This window comes from Pyrus communis, chromosome 14 (assembly GCF_041283825.1).
Source record: "Pyrus communis isolate YQ-2024b chromosome 14, ASM4128382v1, whole genome shotgun sequence".
NCBI classification, from domain to species: domain Eukaryota; kingdom Viridiplantae; phylum Streptophyta; class Magnoliopsida; order Rosales; family Rosaceae; genus Pyrus; species Pyrus communis.
This window is the reverse complement of record NC_142578.1, coordinates 6740587-6762873: the sequence shown is the minus strand read 5'-3', so window position 1 is coordinate 6762873 and position 22287 is coordinate 6740587. Positions and strand designations below refer to the sequence as shown.

The following is a 22287-nucleotide window of genomic DNA, read 5'->3' as shown; positions in this document are numbered from 1 at the left end:
TAAGCTTGTAAGTGAGAGGTTTTATACTTAATTCTCGTAAAAAACGAATTAAAATCACATTATTATCAACCATTGTAAGACTTAAACGTAAATAATATCGCTTGTTCAAATAAAATTACCAATCTCTCTCTCTCTCTCTCTCTCTCTCTCTCTCTCTCTCTTACAAATGCTGTAGAAGCGTTTTTAATCATTTCGAAAACAGCCTCAAACAAGCGTTAAGACCAACCACTTTATATTTATTTGTCCCGAGTGAAGAGCCTAGCAAATTAAAGACCTATGCAAGTTTTCATTGGAAAATAAAAAAGAAGGCATCCATGGGCCTGGTACGTAGAGAAACGTTACTCTGCTAAACCGCAACGTATCGCCGGAGATACAAAGGGTTCTATTTGTTTCAAAACAATCTTGCATTCATCGTTCATGTTAAATGCTTCATAAAACAATATAATTCGCAGCAGTGCAGCGAAATTCGGAAACGAAAAAGCAGGGGGAAACAGAAAAGAAGAAAACAAAAGATTAAGCAACATTTTGAACACTTGATAAACCTCCATTTCCAAAAGCTGAAAGTACTTGTACTTCTATTCTGAAACCGTTCTTCGCATCTTTCTCCAAATTGTTAATTTCAAAAGATAACCGGTTCTCCATGCTTACCGCATCCAATTGTAGAACACAAGCCTGGTAGAGAGAACTGCGGGCACTTAAGTTTGCAGTCTCACAAAGGCGGCCGCGAGGACTGTGCAGCTGCACTCATCCCAAGTCTCGAACGTGATAATGCAACATAAAATTGTTCTTCATGACAAAATTGCATTAGGGTTTCCATGCAGCCAAAGAGGGGAAGAAACAAAAAACATTTCAGGCTCATATTGCAAGAGGATCAAGAGCAGAATATCAACCTTCATATGTACAGTTCTTTACATGATCACAAAATTGGTTTGTCATCTCTCGATCGTATGTAAGTCAGAAATTGAGCCGGTAGTTCTGCTAAGAGTGCCTGAACAACAGAAATTTCTCCACCTGGTGGTGAAAGGGAAGTTACTGCCTGCTAATTAAAGTTGGTAAGCGGATATGGTAAAAGAATATGAAAAGTCTTACTTTGTACATCTCGGAATGGAACAAACTGTACTATATCACGTGAAGCCACACGTCCAGTAGAACTTTCAAGTCTCTCGCCCTTGTCAGCATCCAAAATCTTCACAACGAAAAAGTAAAGATAATTAGTTATGTAGCGTTCAGGCTTTTTATTCAAGTATGGCTGTTCAATGAAAATTATCAGTTCTCTAACATAAGACATTCCGGCACTGCAAACACAAGGGAAGGAGATACCTCCATTTCTTTGAAGTCAGCTCCTCCTACTCCAACAATCAAGATAGACAATGGCAGGTCAGACGCTTTCACAAGGGCATCTTTGGTTTCTTGGTGATCTGTCACTACTCCATCCTACGGCAGTAAAATTTAGGCCAAAGTTCTGATAAAATCATAAAAAAACTAAAGAAGCTGGGAAATTTTGAGTGAAGTAAAAGTAAAACAACTAGAGAGCACATCCAACCCCATTATGCATACCGTGATTATTAACAAAACAAAGTATTTTCGTCCACCATTTGCAACAGACTGGCTGGCATTCAATGCAGCATTTGTGATTACAGGTCCAAAAAGGGTTGGTCCTGCAAGAGACACATTTTGGAGGGCACTTGCGTATGCCGTCATAATTCCTTGGATTCCTTCAACCTGAAAGAAGTAGAGTTGCATAATCCTTAATACAGAAAGCAACTACAAAGTTCAAGGTTACAAAAGCAAGTTCTGGCCATAAGTTTTTCACCTCACAGTGATGACTACTCCCGTTCAAATTGAAACAATGAGAAACTGGACCATCAATTGGTCGGGCCCCAAATCCCCAGGCAGGAAAGCGCTTGTCTGAATCATAAAACTGTACCACCTCCACAACTTCGATGATTGCCTGGAAAACAATGTCACAATCATATGGGTCCAAAGAAAGGAAAATAATTGTGGGGATTAAATTACAAGGGACGTAATTCTCACTCTCTGGTATGCATTTGGCCGTCCTGTAGGATCTATATAATGCAAAGAATCAGGCAGGCGAGAATTTCCATTTGAAGCTGGTAAGCAAGGAATATGAGTGAATTTGATAAGACAATTTAAGACGTATTAAAAGAGTCATTGTGAACAAGTTTGCATTTATAAGAGGGCAACAGTAAGAAAAGTTTAAAGCAATAAGCTAGAAATAACAATGATCAGGGCACAAGTACAGCGACGCAACACTTTTCTAAAGCAGACAACGGAAGTCATGCAACTGCCCTTCTAGCTTTGCAAGGCTCAATTTCTAGTAACAATCACTTCTATCATGATATGCATTTGCACCCAACAAATTATGATGTACATCAACATTTATGTCTAGATAAGCACCTGTAAAATCAACAGCAACCATGAAGTTCAGCTCATAGCCCCCAGCCAAGTAATCAAGGAAGGTGTGCTGGACAGTCTCGGTAAACTTGTCGACAAATAGTTGGCTCTTTAGTACCTGCAATGCAGTCAGAGAACTTCTAAATTAAGAGAAAGTGGGATGGAAATCCACTTAATAATATATCACCATATTATAATATTACCTTGTTGTGGGAATCATGCCCAACAGTAGTTGGTAAAAATAAATTCTCTCCTTGTCCGCTGCTATGAAGCTTTTCCAACTCTGCCAGTGATTTCTGAATTTTTCTGTATTTCAACGAAATCATAATACTGTAATAGGAGAAAAGGAAAATAAAGCCGATAAAAGTAGTCACTCATCCACTCTATAGGAATTACCCAATCAGATCATGCTTGCCATTGTTATTGAAATTAAAACACTCCATTATCAATGGGCTGTCCTGCAGATTAACAAAATAAATATTAAAATGGGAAAACTATTAGAAACAATAGGAGAAGCACAATATGATCCAACTATCAACAAACAGATGAAGAAGCATTGCTTCTTATCTGCAAAGGTGCACATAAATCTTTAACAACCAAATCTGCACGTTTGACTACATGGTAATTAATGTCAGCACAATTTTTAGTGATGGCAGCCAAATGAACAAGTTGAGTTAACTTTTTGAGTTTAGCAAGAAAAACAGAAAATACAGCCATGGACCAAACCCTTGAACTTTCCATGGGAAGTAAAAAAACAAAGCATATTCCAGCAAACTCAACCTCCACTAATTTACACATATAGCTGCAAAAAAGATACATGTTTATACCTTGCTTCCAACTTGTTGAATATTTATGTATACTGGTTTCCATGAGGGTTTGAGCTCATTCTTTATGACTTCTGTTTTGCAAACTGGAATTGTGATCCCACTCTCCGCAAGTTTTGATATTACCAAAAAGGGGTCCTGAAAGACCAGTCCAATATGTGTCAAAACATGAACTGTTTTTCATTTGGCCATGCGTGCATAACTAGTAATGCTCATCAAAGTAGATAACCAAAGATAAACAATAATAAGTCAGAAGCCCCTACACTTTTTGAGAAGAGATCCTTGTATTCCAAATCTAAACACCTTAAACTCATCTCTATTGCTGTCTTAGAGCTAACAGATTCCTCAGCGTGCACAATGAGTTTTCCACGGTCTCGGTGAGGATTTGGTCTGTCCAACTCTTCTCTATATTCAAGATTGAGGGTTAGTAACCTGTCTGATTTAGTAACTATCTGCACAAGTAGAAAGGCAAATTAATGGGTAAAAGAATCAGACGCCAGAGCTTAAGGTGGTCCTTCAAATAAATAATTCCACTAGTGTATATTGGTAACCAGATGCACTAGAAAGGTGAAATAAATTACTTCTCAGATTAAAGATATCAAATGTCCATTGATTGTATTATATCTGGTGTTGTGTGTGGTGTGCCTGAGAGGTGAGGATTAGATCAAGCAAGCCAAAAGTAGAATACTCGTCTTTGACTTGTTAGGTCCAATGAGTAAACCTTGATTTAATCTTTATTTTTACGGTTCAAGTTTAGGCTTGCCCTGTTTCACAGACCACAAAACCACCCACTTAGTAGCTAAGAGTTGGTTGGGTTCAAGCAGGCTTTGCGCATATTGGTCAACTTTGACAAGTTTAGATAGAATATCATAGAGATTCAGTAGTTCAATGATTCCACAGAGAATGGTCACTATGTCACACCTCAGACAATGCGCAGGTTGCCTCACCAAGAAATTGTTGCTCCTCTAGCTGAAGCATCTGCACAAGTAAAACAGTCCATTGTGAACCAGTTATGCTTACAAGCACTTGAATGAGATGCAGCAAATCTTTGTTTTAATACATATAATATGAAGCTACCCCTACCAATGTGTCCACCTAGAAATATGCGCAAAGCAGAAGAGTGTTCATCCAGAAATATGAGGAGCAAACAAATAATATGATATGGCCTTTAGCTGAATGAGAAAATAACCATATTTCCTTGCCTCTTGCATAGAGAGTTTTAAGAGGATACATGGATGGTCAAGTCGCTTAAGAAATGAAAACTTTACATGTAGGCACAACATCGTAAATTTTGTACCTTCACTTCCACATTATGAAACTGAGTGTCAACGTCATACACACGAAAGCTGTTATGAAAATATAGTTAGCCACCATGGAAGGGTTGCACATAAATGTGGGACCAAAAACATTTTTTTTAATTAAAACGGAGATAAAAGCTTTAAACTTACACCAGAGTTTGCACAACCTCAAAATGATAAGTGATATTTTGTTTTGTGATCCATTTTGGATTTAATGAATTTAGAACTACTTCAGTGCGACCAAGCTCTGAAAGTCCTCCATCTCTTCCTTTTGTATAGATAACCACCATCGGATCACTCTATAGAAAATAAAATTCATGAATAACAGACTGACATCCTTGAAACAAAGGAAAGATTTACACAACCAAAAAATATCTAGCATGAGAGCAAAATATGGATAACGAATCGGAATGGCTACTCCTAAGGATTTAACATTGTGATTCAACATAATCGGAATAAGAGTATGAGGCAAGCTAGGGTACCATAAACACATCAATGATCAAGACTCCTAAGGATTTAACAGTAGAAATGCAAGGAATGGCTACTCCTATGCATTAGAGCGACAAACCTTGGAGAGAACATCCCGATCACGCAGGTCTATAGCAGCAAGTGATATCTGCATGCAAATTGTTAACAAGAAAATTAAGTACACCAGATGCAAACATTGACAGACCTCAAAATGGGAGCGAATTCATTAGTTAACCAAAAAAAACATCACAAAATTCCATAAAAATCGTAAAATCTAGCTTTGGCTGCAGTAGAAGTCATTAAACAAACATTACATTTCGAATGACTTCGATTGTGAATCCAAGTGAACAATCCAGATTTTTCATGAACATCCAATTCTTGGGCACCAATTTTGCAAAATGATCTTACTAATTCAAGCTCTTTCTTAATGTTCTTGACTACATTAGCGTCAATGGCGTGCATAACTACAGTCTTAAGCTCTAGCGCCATCAGATTTAAGTTAACAGAACTCAAAAGTCCAATCCAAACTGCTACCTGCTAATTGCTAATTACTAATTACTAATTACTTAACAGTTAACAGTTACAAATTTGGCTCAGAAGATTCAAGAGAAGCAGAGAGAAGTAACCTCGATCTGAGAGAAGAGGCCGTGGTAGCCGCGCGACCTGAGGAAGAGATCGACGGCGTCGTTCGGTGCGTCGTAGGGATTGGCGTGAGAGGCTGCGGTGCCGCCCACCGCCGACATGCCGCCGGCGTCGTTGGAAAAGCAGTTTCCCATTCCAAAAGACTCCAAAAAGCTAAGCCTCCTCCTCCTCCGCCCTCCCTCAGCTCCGCTGCAATAACTATAACTTCCCTTGTATTTTTCCTCCTTTTATATTTCCACAAAAATGAAATTAAAATTTGCAGTCTCCGGAAAATCTCTCCAGTCTATGATCTTGCAGTTCGCTACCAACTTATTTAAATACTATTTTATTCATGCATTGGTTGGCCCCACATTTTGTTCCGTTGATAATTTAGGGAAGGAAAAGGGAATAAACGCGTTTTTTGCTTTAGAAATTAGATTAAATGAGAATTACTTGAATAAGCCGCGTTTTTCTGTTAACGGAAATACCGAAAACTAGCGATGATCAAAAGACTGAATTCCAGAAAGAGGAAAATGTTGCGAGTTGCGAGTTGCGAGTTGCGACTGCTGTCCTTTTTCTTCTTCTTTTTCATGGGAGTGGAGTGGTCTTTTCTCTTGAATCCACTAGGCAGCTGATGTGAACACTTGTTCAAATATGAAAATTAGCCTGTGACTGTAATAAAACGTGACATGTTGACATAATATTACAAATTTACGAAAATAAACTTCATTTTGGACTTCAGGTAATTTGAATAATGGTTCCTAAATTTTAGCTCAATTGGAGTTTTAGTCCCTTAAACTAAAAATTCGTGAGTATTTGTCTATGAACTTGTTATAATGTGTCTTTATGACTCTTGTCACATCCCAACCCGTCGTGAGTATTTGTCTATGAACTTGTTATAATGTGTCTTCATGACTCTTGTCACATCCCAACCCGGGCTCCACCATATCTCGGGCTCGACTCTGCCGTAACACGATATTGTCCGTTTTAGGCCTCGAGCACACCTCATGGTTTTGTTTTTGGGAACTCATGAGCAACTTTCCAATGGGTCACCCATCCCATTGGGAAGTTGCTCTAGTCCAATCTCGCTTAACTTTAGAGTTTCAATGGAATCCGAAGTCAGTGAGCTCCCAAAAGGCCTCGTGCTATATGGAGGTGGGCATGTACATATAAGGCACATCACCCCTCTCCGTTGGTCGATGTAGGATGTTACAACTCTTTTTACCAACTCTGTTAAAACTTCCATTCAAAGGGAAGAATTTAAAAGGATAAATAAATAAATTGAAGTTTTAACGGAGTTAGTCAAAACGATCGTTGCTCTACATTAAAACAAGTTAAGATAACAATACTCATGAATTTTTAGTTCACAAACCAAAACTTCAATTGGACAAAAATTCAAGGACTATTGCTGTAATTTTCTCCTTGGAGTTTACTATTGTGTCTTATATTTACATGTATGAATAAATTATAATTGTGAGCTTGCATGAATGTCACGTAGTTTTACCATGACAGAAGAAATTCAAAATTCCGAACTGAACGGTGTGTAATGAAAGATTTTTTTTTCTAACTTCGGCCTAATCTGAACTACGACCTAATCTGCAATTATTTGCATGTTGGTGATTTTTTTACACTTTTGTTTTCTTATTCTCTGATGTGTATTCCTCCTCTTGTTTATGTTATCTTATTCACCTTTGCCTTTAGCACAGAAAAATAGAGTGCGAAAATTATTTCCGACAAATTTGACCGAGAGAAAACACAAAAACTGAAAAAAGTTAGAAATCACGGAGAAGTTTTTTTCTGGCTGGTAATGGTATGCCAACTTTTCATTATTTTTCTTTTCTGTTTTTCTTGTTGGGAGTTGGGACGGACTTGGAAAATACAGAGTCAATATATTCAATTTACAATAATAAAACTATATTTCCATTTAAACCAAATAAATAAATAAACAAAACCTTCGCCGTTGAGATTTTTGAAAAATGTCCGAGCATACGACTGGATATCCGAATTCATCACATGTGATGTTTGCCACTTGTAGGATAGATTAATACAAACTAATTATATTGATATTAGCTAACACGAACAATCATAATTCATGAATTGACTATTGTTTATTGGGTACAGAACTATAACGTTACTTAAAATTTAATGTATATTTCTTTCTATTTATCTCTCTTCACGTGACATGTTGTATTTAAGTTTATTCTCTCGGATCTAATCTAGCAAGGCAGGTTACATGTGCAAATATTGCACAAGCTCTTAAACTTTAGATTATTAATTTGCTTTCGAATTTTGAATTGAAGTGCGAAAGTTGGCATTTAAAATGGGTTTAGTTTTAATGCATATATAAAATAGGTGTAATCATGAAATTTAAAGATTGTATATAATGGCGGCTTTGTCTCTTTAAGTACACACTACGAATAATGATACATATGGACGAGGAATAATGATTCAATAAGCAAAACTAATTAAATGATTACATTAATTAAAGTCAATAAATTTTTGTTTTTATTAAACAAGAAGAAAAAGAAAAGGCAGAGACACCAAGTAGACATGGCCAGCAAAAGTGAAAGGGGGATGCTGGCATGCATAGCTGGTTTAATTGGAGGTCTGCTGATTGCTAAAACAAATTTTGGTCTTTCAAGTTGTCACGTAAGCCCACAAACTTGTATTCGAAAAGTCATATTTAGAGGAGCTGTTGGAAATGCTCTAAGTTAATATCTTTAGAGCATCTCTAACAGTTTCTTCAAATGTGACTCTTCAAATATAATTTGTTTACTTACATGACAATTTGAAAATTAAAATTTGTTGATTCACATTTTCCGTAAATCTTAGTACTTCTTTATTACTTTCATCTTTGGAAAAAAAAAAATTGACAAAGACATTCTTATAATAAAATAATGTTTGCAGAGTGGGATAGGGAGTCTCTAAATATAGAGTGCATGACATTTTCTAAATGAGAAATGTTATTAACACTTCAAAATTTTCATTTTATACTCCTCATAAATGTATTTTTCTTTCTAATTATAGAAAGTTTGGAATGCTAAATGAGATTTTTAGAGTGTTAATAATAATTCTCTTCTAATTTTGAAGACTTGTTTGATAACTTAGTTAAAGCACAAAAAATCCTATGTGGCACTTCAACTTTTGTTTTGTGGAATTTCTTGGAGATGCTCTTTGTACAAAAAGCACAACATAATAATCCCCCATTGGCCATTACTGTGAATATGTGACGTGGTAGATTCTCTTATGTTTTCAATTGATCACGTCCCAATTATTGATGGTGCATTTTTAAATACGTGACAAATATTTATTGAACAATAATATAACTGAGACTCAATTTTGATAAGAGAATATATTCAATGTGTACGGTGCACCCCCACTAATAGAAAAAGACTATTGCAATGCTAAACTTAGGGCATCAAAAGTTGATAAGATCGTCTCTGCAAGATAAATGATATTGTGACAGTGTTCTAACCAATCATATATTCTTATATGAGAATCAGACCATACGACCATCCAAAACAACAAACAAAAATTAAAAAATGGCATGATCGAAGGTGGTGGACATTTGCCTTATTGTGTTTTAAATTTTGATGTGTTTATCTCTCTCATTATATGATTTAGAGAAATTTTATTTAAACTCATGTAACATATATCTACACTCAACTTATTCTTTGCACTCATTTGATTTTTAACTTAAGATTTTTAACTAAACTATTAATATCTCTTTAAACCCAAATTTATTACCTAATATACCCCTATAAATCCAATTCAATATGTGAATTTATTTTTACACCCATTTGATTTATAACTATATCTTTACGTCGTCTGGAAATGGAGAGTGAGAATTTATGTATGAATTCAGCCATGGGTAACAACAAGACTGACACTTCTGTAGATGTTGACAAAAATCATGCATCACCATCTCTCTTTGTATGGTCTCTGTTTCATGAGCATATACGTCTACTACCATACCTTTTCATAGGAATCTTTCTATAGACTTCATGAAGTGCATGGAGCACTAGTAATCAAATTGGGTTTGTTCGAAAACATTACTATTTGTTTGACAAGATAATATCCCTGTAATTTCGAAAATGCACACTCGCATATCAATTGCAAATTTTGCTTATGAAATTTCAATCGATCCAGCACCACTATACAAGTCTAACCAACAGCCAAGCCTTAAAAATGCAGGACAACCACCAACAGCCTAAGATTTGCAACACACATATTAATTTACAAGCACATATGTCGTAGACACAAGACTTACTTACCTGCAGGATATCAAAGGCTGCAAATTATATTGAATTATATTGTATTTGAAGATGCATCTTGGTTAGTCTCTGGTGTTTGAATGTCAGAAACATTACTGTTTGTGTGAAATCGTAAATACTAATTTAGTACATGAAATTTTAAGAATGTACATGTAAAATTCAAAATATTCATCTTCTAAACTCTAAAAAATTGAAATCAAACAAACAAAAAATTCATAAATTGAGTCATACCTTGGTTGGAGGATTCAAAACTTCAAAATCACCATCCATCAGTAAAAAAATTTGTTTTTCTCTATGAGAGCTATTAGAGTTATAGCCGGAATGAATGTAGGATAAACAAAGAGTGATCATAGGGTTTAATTATAGTGTTTGGGTTTATTGATAAATTTGAGTTTTATTATTAATTTTATTTGTACTTAATAGTAATTATGCAATAGGGTAAAATAGACAATTAACATTTAAAATTTAAGTTGAGTGTAGAAATAGGTTACATGGGTTTAAATAAAATTTCCCTATGATTTATATCATCAAATGATCATATGATTAACGGATAATGAAATTTTATCATCTCGTGTTGGATCACGTGATTAAAGTGAGAAAAAATTTGATCAGTATGAAGGGAGAATGACTTAGATGAAACGAGTTTAACATTATGTAGCATCTCGATTCAATAATGCATTGTCATGTATATATAAGTTTTTCTTTATAAGGCATAATTGATCTGAAACACCATAACGACAGCAAATCCGTTTTATGTAAATTGTTATTCCACGAAAGAGTGGACTGAAAGCGTGGCGACATGACATTCCTAATCCTCCCGGCTAGAAAGAGTGTCTTGGAGTCAACGAGCATTGGGGTCAACCACCAGACCATGGATCGTGGATGATCTACTTCTCTGTCTGAATCTGACCCCATTTCACACACTACATGTGAATCCACTACATCTTCCCAACCATGGTTCCTCATTGGTTCAGTCTACCTGAGGACCCCATGAGCTGAAGATTTTGCCATTGCAGAAGATATTTAGTAAAGTTGTCTGATTAGTAAGGCTGTCTGATTAGGACATATCTATACTGAATAAATCGTAAAAGATCGAGTGAGACGAAAATAAATACAATCCGTAAAAAAAGTCGTGCGTATAACATGGTCGAAGCACCGTTACACAAGTTTTTCTCCGTGACAAGATGGCTGGAGAGTGGAAACACAATGGATCGGTCAAGGTCAAGGTCAAGGTCAAGGTCAATGTCAATTTCCCCATTTCCAAATGATCCATGCTTGCACGATACCATAGCAGTTGGTGAAAACAGGGATTAAAGATGTCTCCCTCCACATGCTAATCGAAATGATACGAAATAATGCTGATATTGAGAATATTTTTTGACCTCATACGAAATCCGCTTTTTTTGTTTTCATCAACAATCGAACGAATTCAAAACAAAAGTATAGATCCATCTGCTAGACAAGTAAAATGAGTACTAGAATGGGAATTCGATTTCAGGTTGAATTCTGCAGCATCACTTCTAGGCTGATCCACAAATCATCCTGCAGTAATGCAATTACGAGAAGAACGAATCATCTACTAGTTGCATTTTCCATCTTAAACACGAAGCATTCGTTTAAATGTAGTTTTTTGCATCTTAAAGATTCAAGACCAACTATTCTGCAAGGGTACATTAGCAGCCTTTACCACCTGAGCTACAATGCTAATGCATCATTCCTAGTAACCATTTATAACTAACTGATATATCGTTCTAAACCGTGAACCTGAACTAAATAGGTGAAGTGATAACAACCAGGCAAAGCTATGCTCATTTTACCAGCATGTTTGAGATGCCCAATTAACCAGTTTGACACTAGGTTAGTAGGTTGGGGCGGAGTTCATTGATGAAGAGTCCCTGCTGGAAGCTCAGGTGCTTCCAATGTTGTTGAGGTGTGTGGTTTGTGCAGGTGATGAAACATACTGGACTGTAGGCACTTGGTAGAGGTTGTAGTATTCGGCAGCATTGCCCAAAATTTGTTCCAGTCTCCGTCTTCAAAGGTGATTGTACCCATATCCCAAGCTCGTTTGTTGATCAGTAGGCACTTCATCATGTGTGGCCTCGTGCCTGTGATAGCTGCAACACAAGGACCATGATAATTTCAGTTTAATAACAAAGACTAGTCAAAACGAAGAAATGTTCTAAGAACTAACAACAAGGTTAAGAAATTGAAAAGAGAGTGGAGCAAATATCTGGGATGTTTTTAAGCATGATCACATGCAATGAAACTCTCCGCTTAACAAATCAAATATAACAGTTCCCAAATTGCGTAATATGTTTTGTTTCTTTCAAAGGAAAGTCACCCAAACCTTTCCTGCATTAGTAAATAATTGTATCCTTAAGAACATGTACTGTAACTTCTCAAAGAATACTCTTTGACTAGCATCCCCATTTAACGATACAATTTGCTTGGTGGAGCAGGGAAACTCCAAGTTTCAAAATAATAATAATAATAATAATAATCTAAAATAATCAAACTTTTGGCATACATTAACCAACAAAAAATAAAGAGCATACCTTGGGTTGCAACAGGGGAATCAAACTACCTAAAGATAGGTACCTTTCATATGATGTGGGTGCTTGTGAGGCAGGTAGTTCAGCGGAGTAACTGTGATCCACTTGTGCAGAATAATATGTCTGATTTGGAGCTCGCACAGCTTGTGGTTGCACAGCAGGATAAATGTAGCCCGTGTATCCATAGCTAGCAGGCTGTTGGTGTATGACACTCGGTTGAATATACTGAGGCTGAGGCTGAGGCTCCAACATTGGTGAAGTAAGACCGCCATATAACGAAGATGCATTTGGATCCTTCATGGAAGGCAGGGTTGCTGTGGACTGAAACTGTTCTTCCGCAGATTGAGTTGGCATTACTGATTGTGAACCTGCATTTGGCACAGCAGGTTGGTCTGCATGATGGAAAAGACCCGTGCTTCCTGTGGATCCACAACAATCCCACTGCTGAACTAGGACTGCCTGTGGAACATATTGAGGAAACAACACTTGTGGGGCTTGACTGAGACGCGTTGAGTTATAATATGTACTGCCTGAAGGAGGCAGGCTTGGGTATTGATCCTTTATATAGGAATTGTCATATTTGACAGGTGATTGTGTGGTAAGAGGATGAAACAGTGATAACAAATGGCTTACCTGCACAATAAAATCAACTGGAAAATAAGTAGGGTTGATCAAGTGACGGCAATCCAATCGAGAATGATGAAATGGAACTGATTCCGTTACCAAAGAAACTTACTTGTTGGCAATTGAGAATGGGGTTAAACTTCTTGGAGCCTTTCTGGTAGTTATCTAGAATAGCATGTTTAAAATCACTCTCAGGCAAGGGGAGACATTCCTTGTAAATTCTGAATCTTACCTATACACAAAATTCAAGTGAATACGAATTAGTTCTTACTGAACAATAAATTAAGGCGGGAAATTCTAAAAGACGACCCATTAAGCATATTATTATGTCAAAGGTGGTTTGGTTCGAAAGCTTATTTTCTCTTCCCATTTAACTTAAACAAAGACCCTTTTGCAGTAGGAGATGATACGAAAAGCAATACTAAACTCACCTGTGCGGGAAAGCTTCCACCAAAAGCCGTTCTTTCCAAGTTCATCTTTCCAGCAGTGGTTGCTTCATACACCCCATAAAGAAACTTGACATCATAATCAAAGAGAAACAGCTTTGTGCCTGGCCGAATCCTCTCTATAACTTCCCTTCTTCCAGCAGGAAGTCCAAAAACACGGTATAGGTAGCATTCCGGTTTTGTTCTTCCATTGCACATAAATATATACCCGGAAAAGTCTTCCAGACCCAGAGGGTCCTTATGCACCCCATGAGCCTCGTTAGCACAAGCAGAAGCAGAAACATGGTCATACGCATAATTTGAAGGGGCAGGAGCAGGGTAATACTTGGCACTCGCGTAGTCTACAATCGGCCCCTTGTTTTCAAATCCGTCATTTCTTCTCTCAGTCATGTTGAAGACTAATAGGAAAGTAGCAAACCACCATTTCGGCAATGCCAAACAAAGCAATATTCCATTAACGATTTCATAACTAGAACAAGAAACAGATGTAAAAAATCTGAAACTAAATTAGCGAAATTCATAACAAACTCCTACAAGTCCTTGAATCGGTGTTGGAGGGAAAAACTAAATTGGCATAATAATTGCAAGTCAACAACTCTACAACTATTTCACAGCTCTCTAAACAACTTCCAACCCAATTTTCCTCACATCGCCTCGTATGAATCCGCTCAGGGTTAGGCAGGGAATCCCATCTGAAAAGTAAACCCTGCCTTTGTAGTTTCAGATAGCTACATCTAGAGTACTAAAAAGTGTCACATTTCACCCTAGATTGCACTACAAGAAAAATGTTGTTATGGTTTTATGAAAGCTTTGCTTGCATCTTCCCTTCAACCAGTCACCCAAATTCAACAAAATCATGATGTGAAATATCTCCAACCCAATTTCTTGACCTACATTTTCCCTTTTCTACAAAATAAATATAAATTATATAAAAAATAAAAAATAAAAGTTACCAGGTAACACTCAAAAACCCATTTCAACAAATGCATCAATGTTAATCACAGCTCAGAACAACATCAACCCAAAACTTTATTTCCAATTTAACTCAATTCGACACAGGAATTCACCAACTCAGTACAAAAGTCACTAAAAAATGCTAAAATTTAAGGTGAATAAAAAAAAAAGAACAAAAAACAACCAGTTGGACGAGCATTTAAACACTGAAAATAAATCAGAGCAATGCAAAAATCGTACAAAAAAAAAACCTCAGAAAAATGAAAAATTGGGACTTACCAAATGCAAAGGAGAGGAAACTTGGAGCGTCTCTGGAGAATTGGAAATTTTTAGGAGTCGGAAAATTTGCGCGTGGCAGAAAGGTGAAACCCCTACGTTACGTGTCATTATGGGCTTCCCACCAAAACTAAATTTTGTCACTAGAATTGAAAATAATAAATAATATTAGGAAAACTAAATTTGTAGATTAAATTTACAAATTAAATGACGTATCACTAATATAAATGAGCACATTTATCAACGTTTAAGTAGATTAAATTTGTAAATTAAATGACGTATCACTAATAGAAATGAGCACATTTATCAACGCTTAAGTAATAAACCAATTATCAACTTTCATGTCTTTTAGTTTTCAAAATTTAGTCTATAAATTTAGTCTTCTAGCATTACTCGAATCTACAAAGAATGGATTGACAATGATGTCTTGGTTCAATAAAACAATAATATGAGTAAAAAATTTAACATGCGATATGTATTGTAGGATCGAAATATTACACGACGGTAAACATGTTTCAAATAAGTTGATCTCCACTAAAAATACTTGCTTGCAATCTATTTTGGTTTTTTTTTTTTCCTCTTGCAATCTATTTTGTTTTTTTTTTTCCTCTCTCTTGCAATCTATTAGTAAGGAGTTGTGCGAGCCACAGTGCATTTTTGCTCTACACTCTCAAGTGGCAATAATGCTTACACCTCTTTTATCTTTGTTGGATGAGTTTTAACTTTTGAGATTTGTGTCTATCCACTGCATATATCTCAAAATTTTAAACTGATCTAACGATGATAAGTATGGTGGTAAACATCACCATCACTTGAGGGTAATGATCGGTGATCTAATATATTCCCTATGATTTGGTATTGAACTCGTATCCACGGAAAACGAATTAAAATATTTTACTTACAAATAAAGAAAGGGTTATTATACAAAATAGAGATTTGCATAATCAACAGAAATGGTCTCTGAGATTGAAAATCAATACAAATTGTCTCTGAGATTGTCCACCATCCATGATTTTGGTCCTTCCGTTAAAAATTCTTTGGGCAATTTTCAAAACTTCATAACTCAATCGATTCTTAACCAAATTCGACCCATAATATATCAAAATGAAGATAAGAAAGTCTAGAACAAGATTATACCTATCAAAATGAAGATAAGAAAGTCTAGAACAAGATTATACCTATAAAAATACCCAATGATTGCCAAAAATGGCCAGAAAATAGCCTGAAAAGTGACTGGTCCGCGGGAAAATTGGAAAACTCTCTGGAAACTGGGTAAACTTTAAACGTTCATAACTTCTTCAATACTCAACGAAATCTAGTAATTCAAAAACGAAAATCATACTTCTCAACAAGACGAAGAGAATGGTATCTTTCTTTACTTCTAACTCTCCATGGTTTCACCGGAAAACTGCTCGAAAGTGGCTAACTCGAAAATGGTTAGCCGCTTTCGAGCCGTTGTCCGACCAAACCACGGCGAGTTAGCCTTCGAAAAAGATACCATTTTCTTCATCTCGTCAAGAAGTTTTTTTTTTTTTTCCTTTGAATCACTCAGTTTGGTTGAGTATTGAAGAAGTTATGAACGTTTGAAGTTTACCCAGTTTCCGACGAGTTTTCCAGTTTTCACCAATCACCTTTCAGGCTATTTTCCGGCCATCTCCGGCAACCATTGGGCTTCCAAATGGTATAATCTTATTCTACACTTACCTCTTCATTTTGATATATTATGGGTCGAATTTGATTAAGAAACGATTGAGTTACAAAGCTTTGAAAATTGCTCGAAATCGTTTTTAATGGAATAACCAAAATCAAGAATGGTGGACAATCTTAGGGATCATTTTTATTGATTTTCAATCTCAGAGATAATTTCTATTGATCATGCAAATCTCAAAGACCATTTTGTATAATAACCTATAAAGAAATACATCACTGAACCCTACTGCTAGGTGATTATTTGTGATTAAAAGAACGTACAACAACATAATAAATTAATTTTAATGATGATATTTCCCGTAGGTTTCTGACTTTTAATAATGAAGCAATACTTCATAATTTGGGGTAGAAAAAATTTGTGTTCCTTTTGATCTTTGAACTGTGGTTCTCTTCTGTCGAATTTTCAATTTCGCTCGAGCCTACTGAATTTTTTAGTGGGAACTTTAACGAAAAACTCTCGATAGTGTTCATGTTAATGAAAATATACATTTTTACACTAAACAGTCAATCCTGGTACAATTCATTTTACCCTTTATTTTATCATTTTCGTTAAAACTCAAAGTTTTCAAACCATTTTTATTAGCTTTCATTTTTTTAATTCGTACCACGAATATCAATTTGTCACAATTTTCCGTCTCATCACGTGTAATGCGCATGACCAATGTTCAGAGGATCAACGTCATAAAAAATGTTAAACACAAATTTAATTAGTAAATACTTAGAACTTTGATGATGGAGTTATGAGAAAATTTTAAGAGAATTTAAAACGTACATGTGTAGCAATAATGGTATTCATACAAGCATGAATTTTGTCAAGTTAACTAGAATAATGTCTGATCTATTCCACTCAAGTTTAAATCGTCCCCCACTATTTTTTTTTTTTTTTTTAATACAATCAATAAGAAGTGGCGAACAGCTCGAATAAAGAAAGTATTTCCAAAATTTTAACTGCGGGCCCATTTCAAATTATGCAAACTTTGGACTGCCCAATTATCTATCATCCGGTCCATGGGCCCAATTCTGTAAAACGACATGTCGTGTATGAGATGAAGGTTAGCGTTTGATTTCCACAGAAGCACATCAAAAATGAAGGCGGCCATTGCGTACTTAAAAATACACTTAGCATCATGTCCTCCATTTCCTCAAAGAAATTTGCATCTAAAATATACTCTAATCCACTTATCAGCACCATCCCGTCGAAAAAACTACGTACAATTCTCCGACATCTCGACAGCATGCCTACGCTCGACTCTTACAAAAATGTACTATGAAAGTTGTTACTCTTGAAAACAAGTAATAGATCTTTGAGCACCGACGTAAAATGAGAACAGAGAACAAGATAGGGAATTTCACTTCCGGGCTAGTAGTATCTGTCAGCTGGAACGTTTTATAACCATCTACGTGGTTTTGTGTAAACCAATGTTCAAATCAGAAGATATGGAAATGAGAAGGGGGCATGAGTGGAGCCATACAGCTTTGAAAACCCGTTTCTGATGAGCGCTTATAGATTGAGAAGGCTTGTTGGCGTTGTATCTGATATCGAATATGTGGATCAATGGATCTGCTGTACCAGATGAAATGTATAAGCCATCAGGAGACCACGCCTGATTGATCAGAGCTGACTGAGATTCACTGCTCTCTTGCTTCCACCCAAAAGCATGTATCTCTGTTTGCCTCAGTCTGATATCAAATAGTCGGAGCTGCTTCTCATGGGTCCTGCGTGTTATAAAACAGATCAACGTTAATAACTTCAAGCTCGTAAAAGAATACATAGAAATCGTAACTGAAGAAAAGCCCTTCGTCCAAAATGCACACTCATATCAAGTTATTCTAATATATGATTATTAATCAAGTCTAGAAAGCCAAGGGTTCTTCCAAAAGATTTCTGATGGTTAATAATACAAATACATGTCAAAAACCGTGAGGATCTTAACAAATAATATGATGCAGCATGCAAATGCATGAGGTGAACAAAACGGCATTCAGTTCTAGGAGCACTGACAAGGCGAATATCAAGACAGCACACGAGTTGATGATATGAAAATTCTAGATGAAAAATCAGCGCTTCTCACCCTGATTGAACCATGAAGATATTGAAGTCGCAAGGATTTGGCAAGACACTCATGCATTTACTTTCTATCTGATGTTTAAACTCTGCTCTTCCTGTGTTAGCGTCAAACCCAACAATTCTCTTGTCTGCTCCGGCTGATAGTATTATCTGCTTTTGGAACATCCCGGCAACTCCCATAACAGCAGATGAGTGCATATTCCTATGCAGTGTCTTTGGTTTCCATACATTCTCTGCATCAGCCTCTTTCCAGATTATAACAGCATGATCACTACCACCAGTGACAAAACAGGCATCCTCCCAGGGTGGGAAAACTATGTTGTTAATGATCCCTCTCACATGAGGTTTATCTTTGATGAAAGTAACACGACCTTTCTGTCAATGCACAAAAAGCCAAGAATCGGCATGTCAATTCTCTAAATTTGGGAAACTCATGGGCTGAGGGCATGCTGCTCAGGGCTCAGTGTACCCCACACACAATTGGAGCAATTAATTTTAAAGGTGGCCCTTACCCCTTGTGTTATATTTAAATCTAGGAATGATACTTGCGAGTCGCCACCATCAGCACTATAAACAGAAAATAGTCTGTTTCCATCAGGGTGCCAGGCTATATCTTCTGGCCATCTCCTGTTTGGAGATGCACAATCAGTAGAACTAAGTCGAGAAGCACTAGACCTGCAATTCAAAGAAACGAAAGGGACGCCTGATCAGTTGTGCAAAGTAGAAGTGCATACCTGCAAATTTAAGAGCACTGCAAAAGTGGCTAAGCAACTAATATTTAAGACATGAGATGAAAAATTGAAACGCAAGAATTTACAAATCCGCCGGTCATGACAAGAAAACATAATCACAGGTCTGCCTTTCTAAACAGACCAAGGAATAACAGCCACATAGATACCAACACCGGTTTTGAAACACAGAGATACTGCACCTCCTCAGTCAATTTAGGAAATACAGTCCATCAGTCAGAATACATCTCTATCAAAGGCATGTAATCATATAACTATAAGCTCAAATACATGCTTTTCCTAAATATATTATAATAATAATAATAATAATAATAATAAAAGGAGAAAGCTCGACTATATGACCTTATGCTCATTTCAATCCACTTTATATTGCTACCGACAACACAATTGTGAAGTTAAGAAATAATAATGTAACATGATGAATTTGAACTTTACCCCTTGGACTGAACTTGCCAGAAGTTGACTACTCCATCCAAAGCACTGCAAACGTTCCAAAGCACTTGTTAAAATTGATCAGGTTTGCTAGCATTTGATGCATCTTGTAGTTACCAATTGTAGGACACAGTAAGCGATATACTTCAAGCTTTCTTTTAAACTTAAATTCTAAGTGTAAATTTACGTTGTTGCCTCTTGTTGGGCTGCTTACACAAATTCTTTTACCATTATTTTTCTTAATAACATAAAATATCACGATGAGGATTCAATTTCAATTAACAGAGTACAAGAGAATACTACCAGCTTATGAAAAAGAAAGACATATACATAATCCGAAGCAGGACCATAATTTGTAATCTCTAATTTAATACACATTAATATGTACAACTACCTGAAAGGGTTAAAGATACCTGATAATTTGAGAATTTGATATATAAGTTACAGATTTAAAGCTAGAAGCCATTTCTACCCCAAAGACAACTATTAACCAAAAGATGTGGACACAAGAAAACACGGGTTAATCTTATAACCCGAGGATATAACCATATAATATATGTACCCCCACAAATTCAAAGGTGAAATCCTGAAAGAGTGAAATAAACACAACAGAAATCATGGATATTGATGACAAGTAAAACAATGTTACTATTATGATAAAGAACATATCCTTCTTCCTTGGACAGCAAACATGTTAATTACCTGGTCACAAAAAGCTGATCATTCACTGGACACAAAGAAAGACTTCTCAACTTTCTCTTGTGCTGACTTGAGATGTGACTGCTTGCATAGCAGTTGATTTTACATGGTTGAGAGCTAGTGCGAACCAACGGGACTAATTCTTTGTGTTCTTTCTGTTCTGAAGTACATACAATTTTAGCATCACACACAAAGAAAAGCTGAAATATGTGGCCTAGAAACAGACAGTCAAGAAACACAATATGAACAACGAGGCCAGTCAACAAGCTAGAGTCTTACCAAATTTCCGTTTTTTCCCATTATCTTGAACTTCAACGTCCTGCTTTGAAGAATTTCTATACGATTTGTCACCTTTCGTTCTGTTAGCACTCATAGACTGACAAGAAACTGATGGACTTGCTTGAGCACTATAATTAACTGGAATTTTCCCACTAGACCCTGCCACCATTGTAGGATGGGAAACTTTTGGGCCGACTGCAGGAATGAAAAGTTCCGTTTTTGATTGATGCTGGTGTCTAGAAGAACCTTCATTTAAATGTATAGGACTTGTTGATCTGTGCTCCACCTTTGCACTTTTCGTTCCACCACCCGGAGAACTCCTGGTTGACCCTACTTTGTCTTGGTGTCGAAGTCGAGCCAACTTAATTTCGGTATCAGTTAACCTCTTCTCCGTTTCTCCAAGCTGCACGCCTTTTCCAAATAAATAATTAGTGGATAATTCCCTTTGGAAGGCATCTCATAAGTTAAAACACATAGAAACACACATAATTTCAGGCATATCTAAGAAAAGGTTAATGCTAGGGAGACCAAATTTTTAAACCAAATGATGTGTCACCAAAAAGGAATAAGCACGTTAATCAACACTTGTAATAATCCAATCGTCAATGTCCACATCATTTGGCTTACAAAATTTGGGTTAGAAATTTGGTCTCCCTAGCATTACCCCTAAGAAAATGGTATATTGTCTTCCCTTGGAGATTTGAATTTGCAGCAATTAACTTCATATACAATGAGTTTAAACAAGGCCATTCGGCTAATCAATGGCCATCAAGGCAACTCCATACATTAAAGCAAAGTCATAAATAGCAGTGTTTATGATCAGACTCAAAATCTATGATCAGACTCAAAATCAAAGAGTTTTTTATTTCTAACTTCATCCCAAGAACCCTAAAAAGATTTCTTGTGCTGTGATCAAACCCAGGTGTGCATTTGCCATGATATTAGCCTAGGGCATAAAACCAATACATTTAATTAATCAAAAAGCAGTCCTAATTAAACTTTGTAAACCGTTCTAATTTGGGATTAGCAAAAAGATTAAAACTTTCAAGCTTAAAAAGCATTGCAGCAGCAGGTTAATCAAAAGACTGAAAACCCATAATTCAAAGTTTATAACATTATAGCAGCAGCAGAAGCATACCAAATGAATACAAACAAACAAGAAAACCAACATTTCTAAAAACCCCAATATGTCACCATCGAAATGACCAGAGAGAGAGGGAGGGAGGGAGGGAGAGAGGGGGATGGTGGGGTGCAACCTGAGTTTTGTAATAGTTGACGCGCTGGCGGAGATGGTGGACTTCCCGGGTGCGATGCTCGATCAGAGCGACGAGGGCTTCTTCTTGCTCTTGCCTGCTATCTAGATAGCCGTTCTCCTCTTCCGCCATATTCGTCTTGCTTGCGGCTTGTTTGCCGCCACCGCCGTCGTCGTCTGTGTTTTCCACCTCCTCTGTCTTGGGCTTCTTCAGAGCACTTGTTCAATATTTCTTTGTCTGCTGCAATCAAATATTTTGGAGCAGTAGGAAAACCCAAACAAATTTTGAACTTTCTTCATTTTTCACTAAAAAATTAATTTTAAATAATCAAATATAATTTAATAT

The 22287-nt window shown here is 36.4% G+C and overlaps 3 protein-coding genes across 5 annotated transcripts; all 3 read right to left on the bottom strand.

Annotated features, from left to right (window-relative positions):
* Window positions 1-385: 385 nt before the first annotated feature.
* Window positions 386-6276, bottom strand: LOC137712651 (protein BONZAI 1). Of its 3 annotated transcripts, none has more exons than XM_068451768.2 (17): window positions 5632-6248; window positions 5106-5153; window positions 4688-4836; window positions 4537-4585; window positions 4161-4217; window positions 3503-3691; window positions 3243-3377; window positions 2812-2873; window positions 2619-2721; window positions 2419-2533; window positions 2035-2111; window positions 1814-1951; window positions 1558-1722; window positions 1321-1434; window positions 1090-1186; window positions 891-1011; window positions 386-786 (listed from the first exon to the last, which is right to left on the bottom strand). In XM_068451768.2, exons 1-16 carry the CDS (start codon window positions 5779-5781, stop codon window positions 917-919), a joined length of 1743 nt encoding a protein of 580 aa, XP_068307869.2. In that variant the 5' UTR covers window positions 5782-6248; the 3' UTR covers window positions 386-786; window positions 891-916. The 3 variants fall into 3 exon arrangements, with proteins under 3 accessions (XP_068307869.2, XP_068307868.2, XP_068307867.2); XM_068451767.2 differs by having other exon boundaries at window positions 913-1011; XM_068451766.2 differs by having other exon boundaries at window positions 386-1011; window positions 5632-6276.
* Window positions 6277-11456: 5180 nt separating this feature from the next.
* On the bottom strand, window positions 11457-14875 carry LOC137712653 (uncharacterized). The gene is made up of 5 exons (XM_088684752.1): window positions 14756-14875; window positions 13508-13920; window positions 13189-13308; window positions 12499-13085; window positions 11457-12014 (listed from the first exon to the last, which is right to left on the bottom strand). The coding sequence occupies exons 2-5, from the start codon at window positions 13910-13912 to the stop codon at window positions 11933-11935; spliced, it is 1194 nt and encodes a 397-aa protein (XP_088540878.1). The 5' UTR covers window positions 13913-13920; window positions 14756-14875; the 3' UTR covers window positions 11457-11932.
* Window positions 14876-17544: 2669 nt separating this feature from the next.
* LOC137712652 (uncharacterized) lies at window positions 17545-22236 on the bottom strand. Its single transcript, XM_068451769.2, has 7 exons — window positions 21946-22236; window positions 20690-21092; window positions 20414-20570; window positions 19715-19759; window positions 19043-19205; window positions 18535-18905; window positions 17545-18178 (listed from the first exon to the last, which is right to left on the bottom strand). The coding sequence occupies exons 1-7, from the start codon at window positions 22072-22074 to the stop codon at window positions 17860-17862; spliced, it is 1587 nt and encodes a 528-aa protein (XP_068307870.2). The 5' UTR covers window positions 22075-22236; the 3' UTR covers window positions 17545-17859.
* Between the last annotated feature and the right edge of the window lie 51 nt (window positions 22237-22287).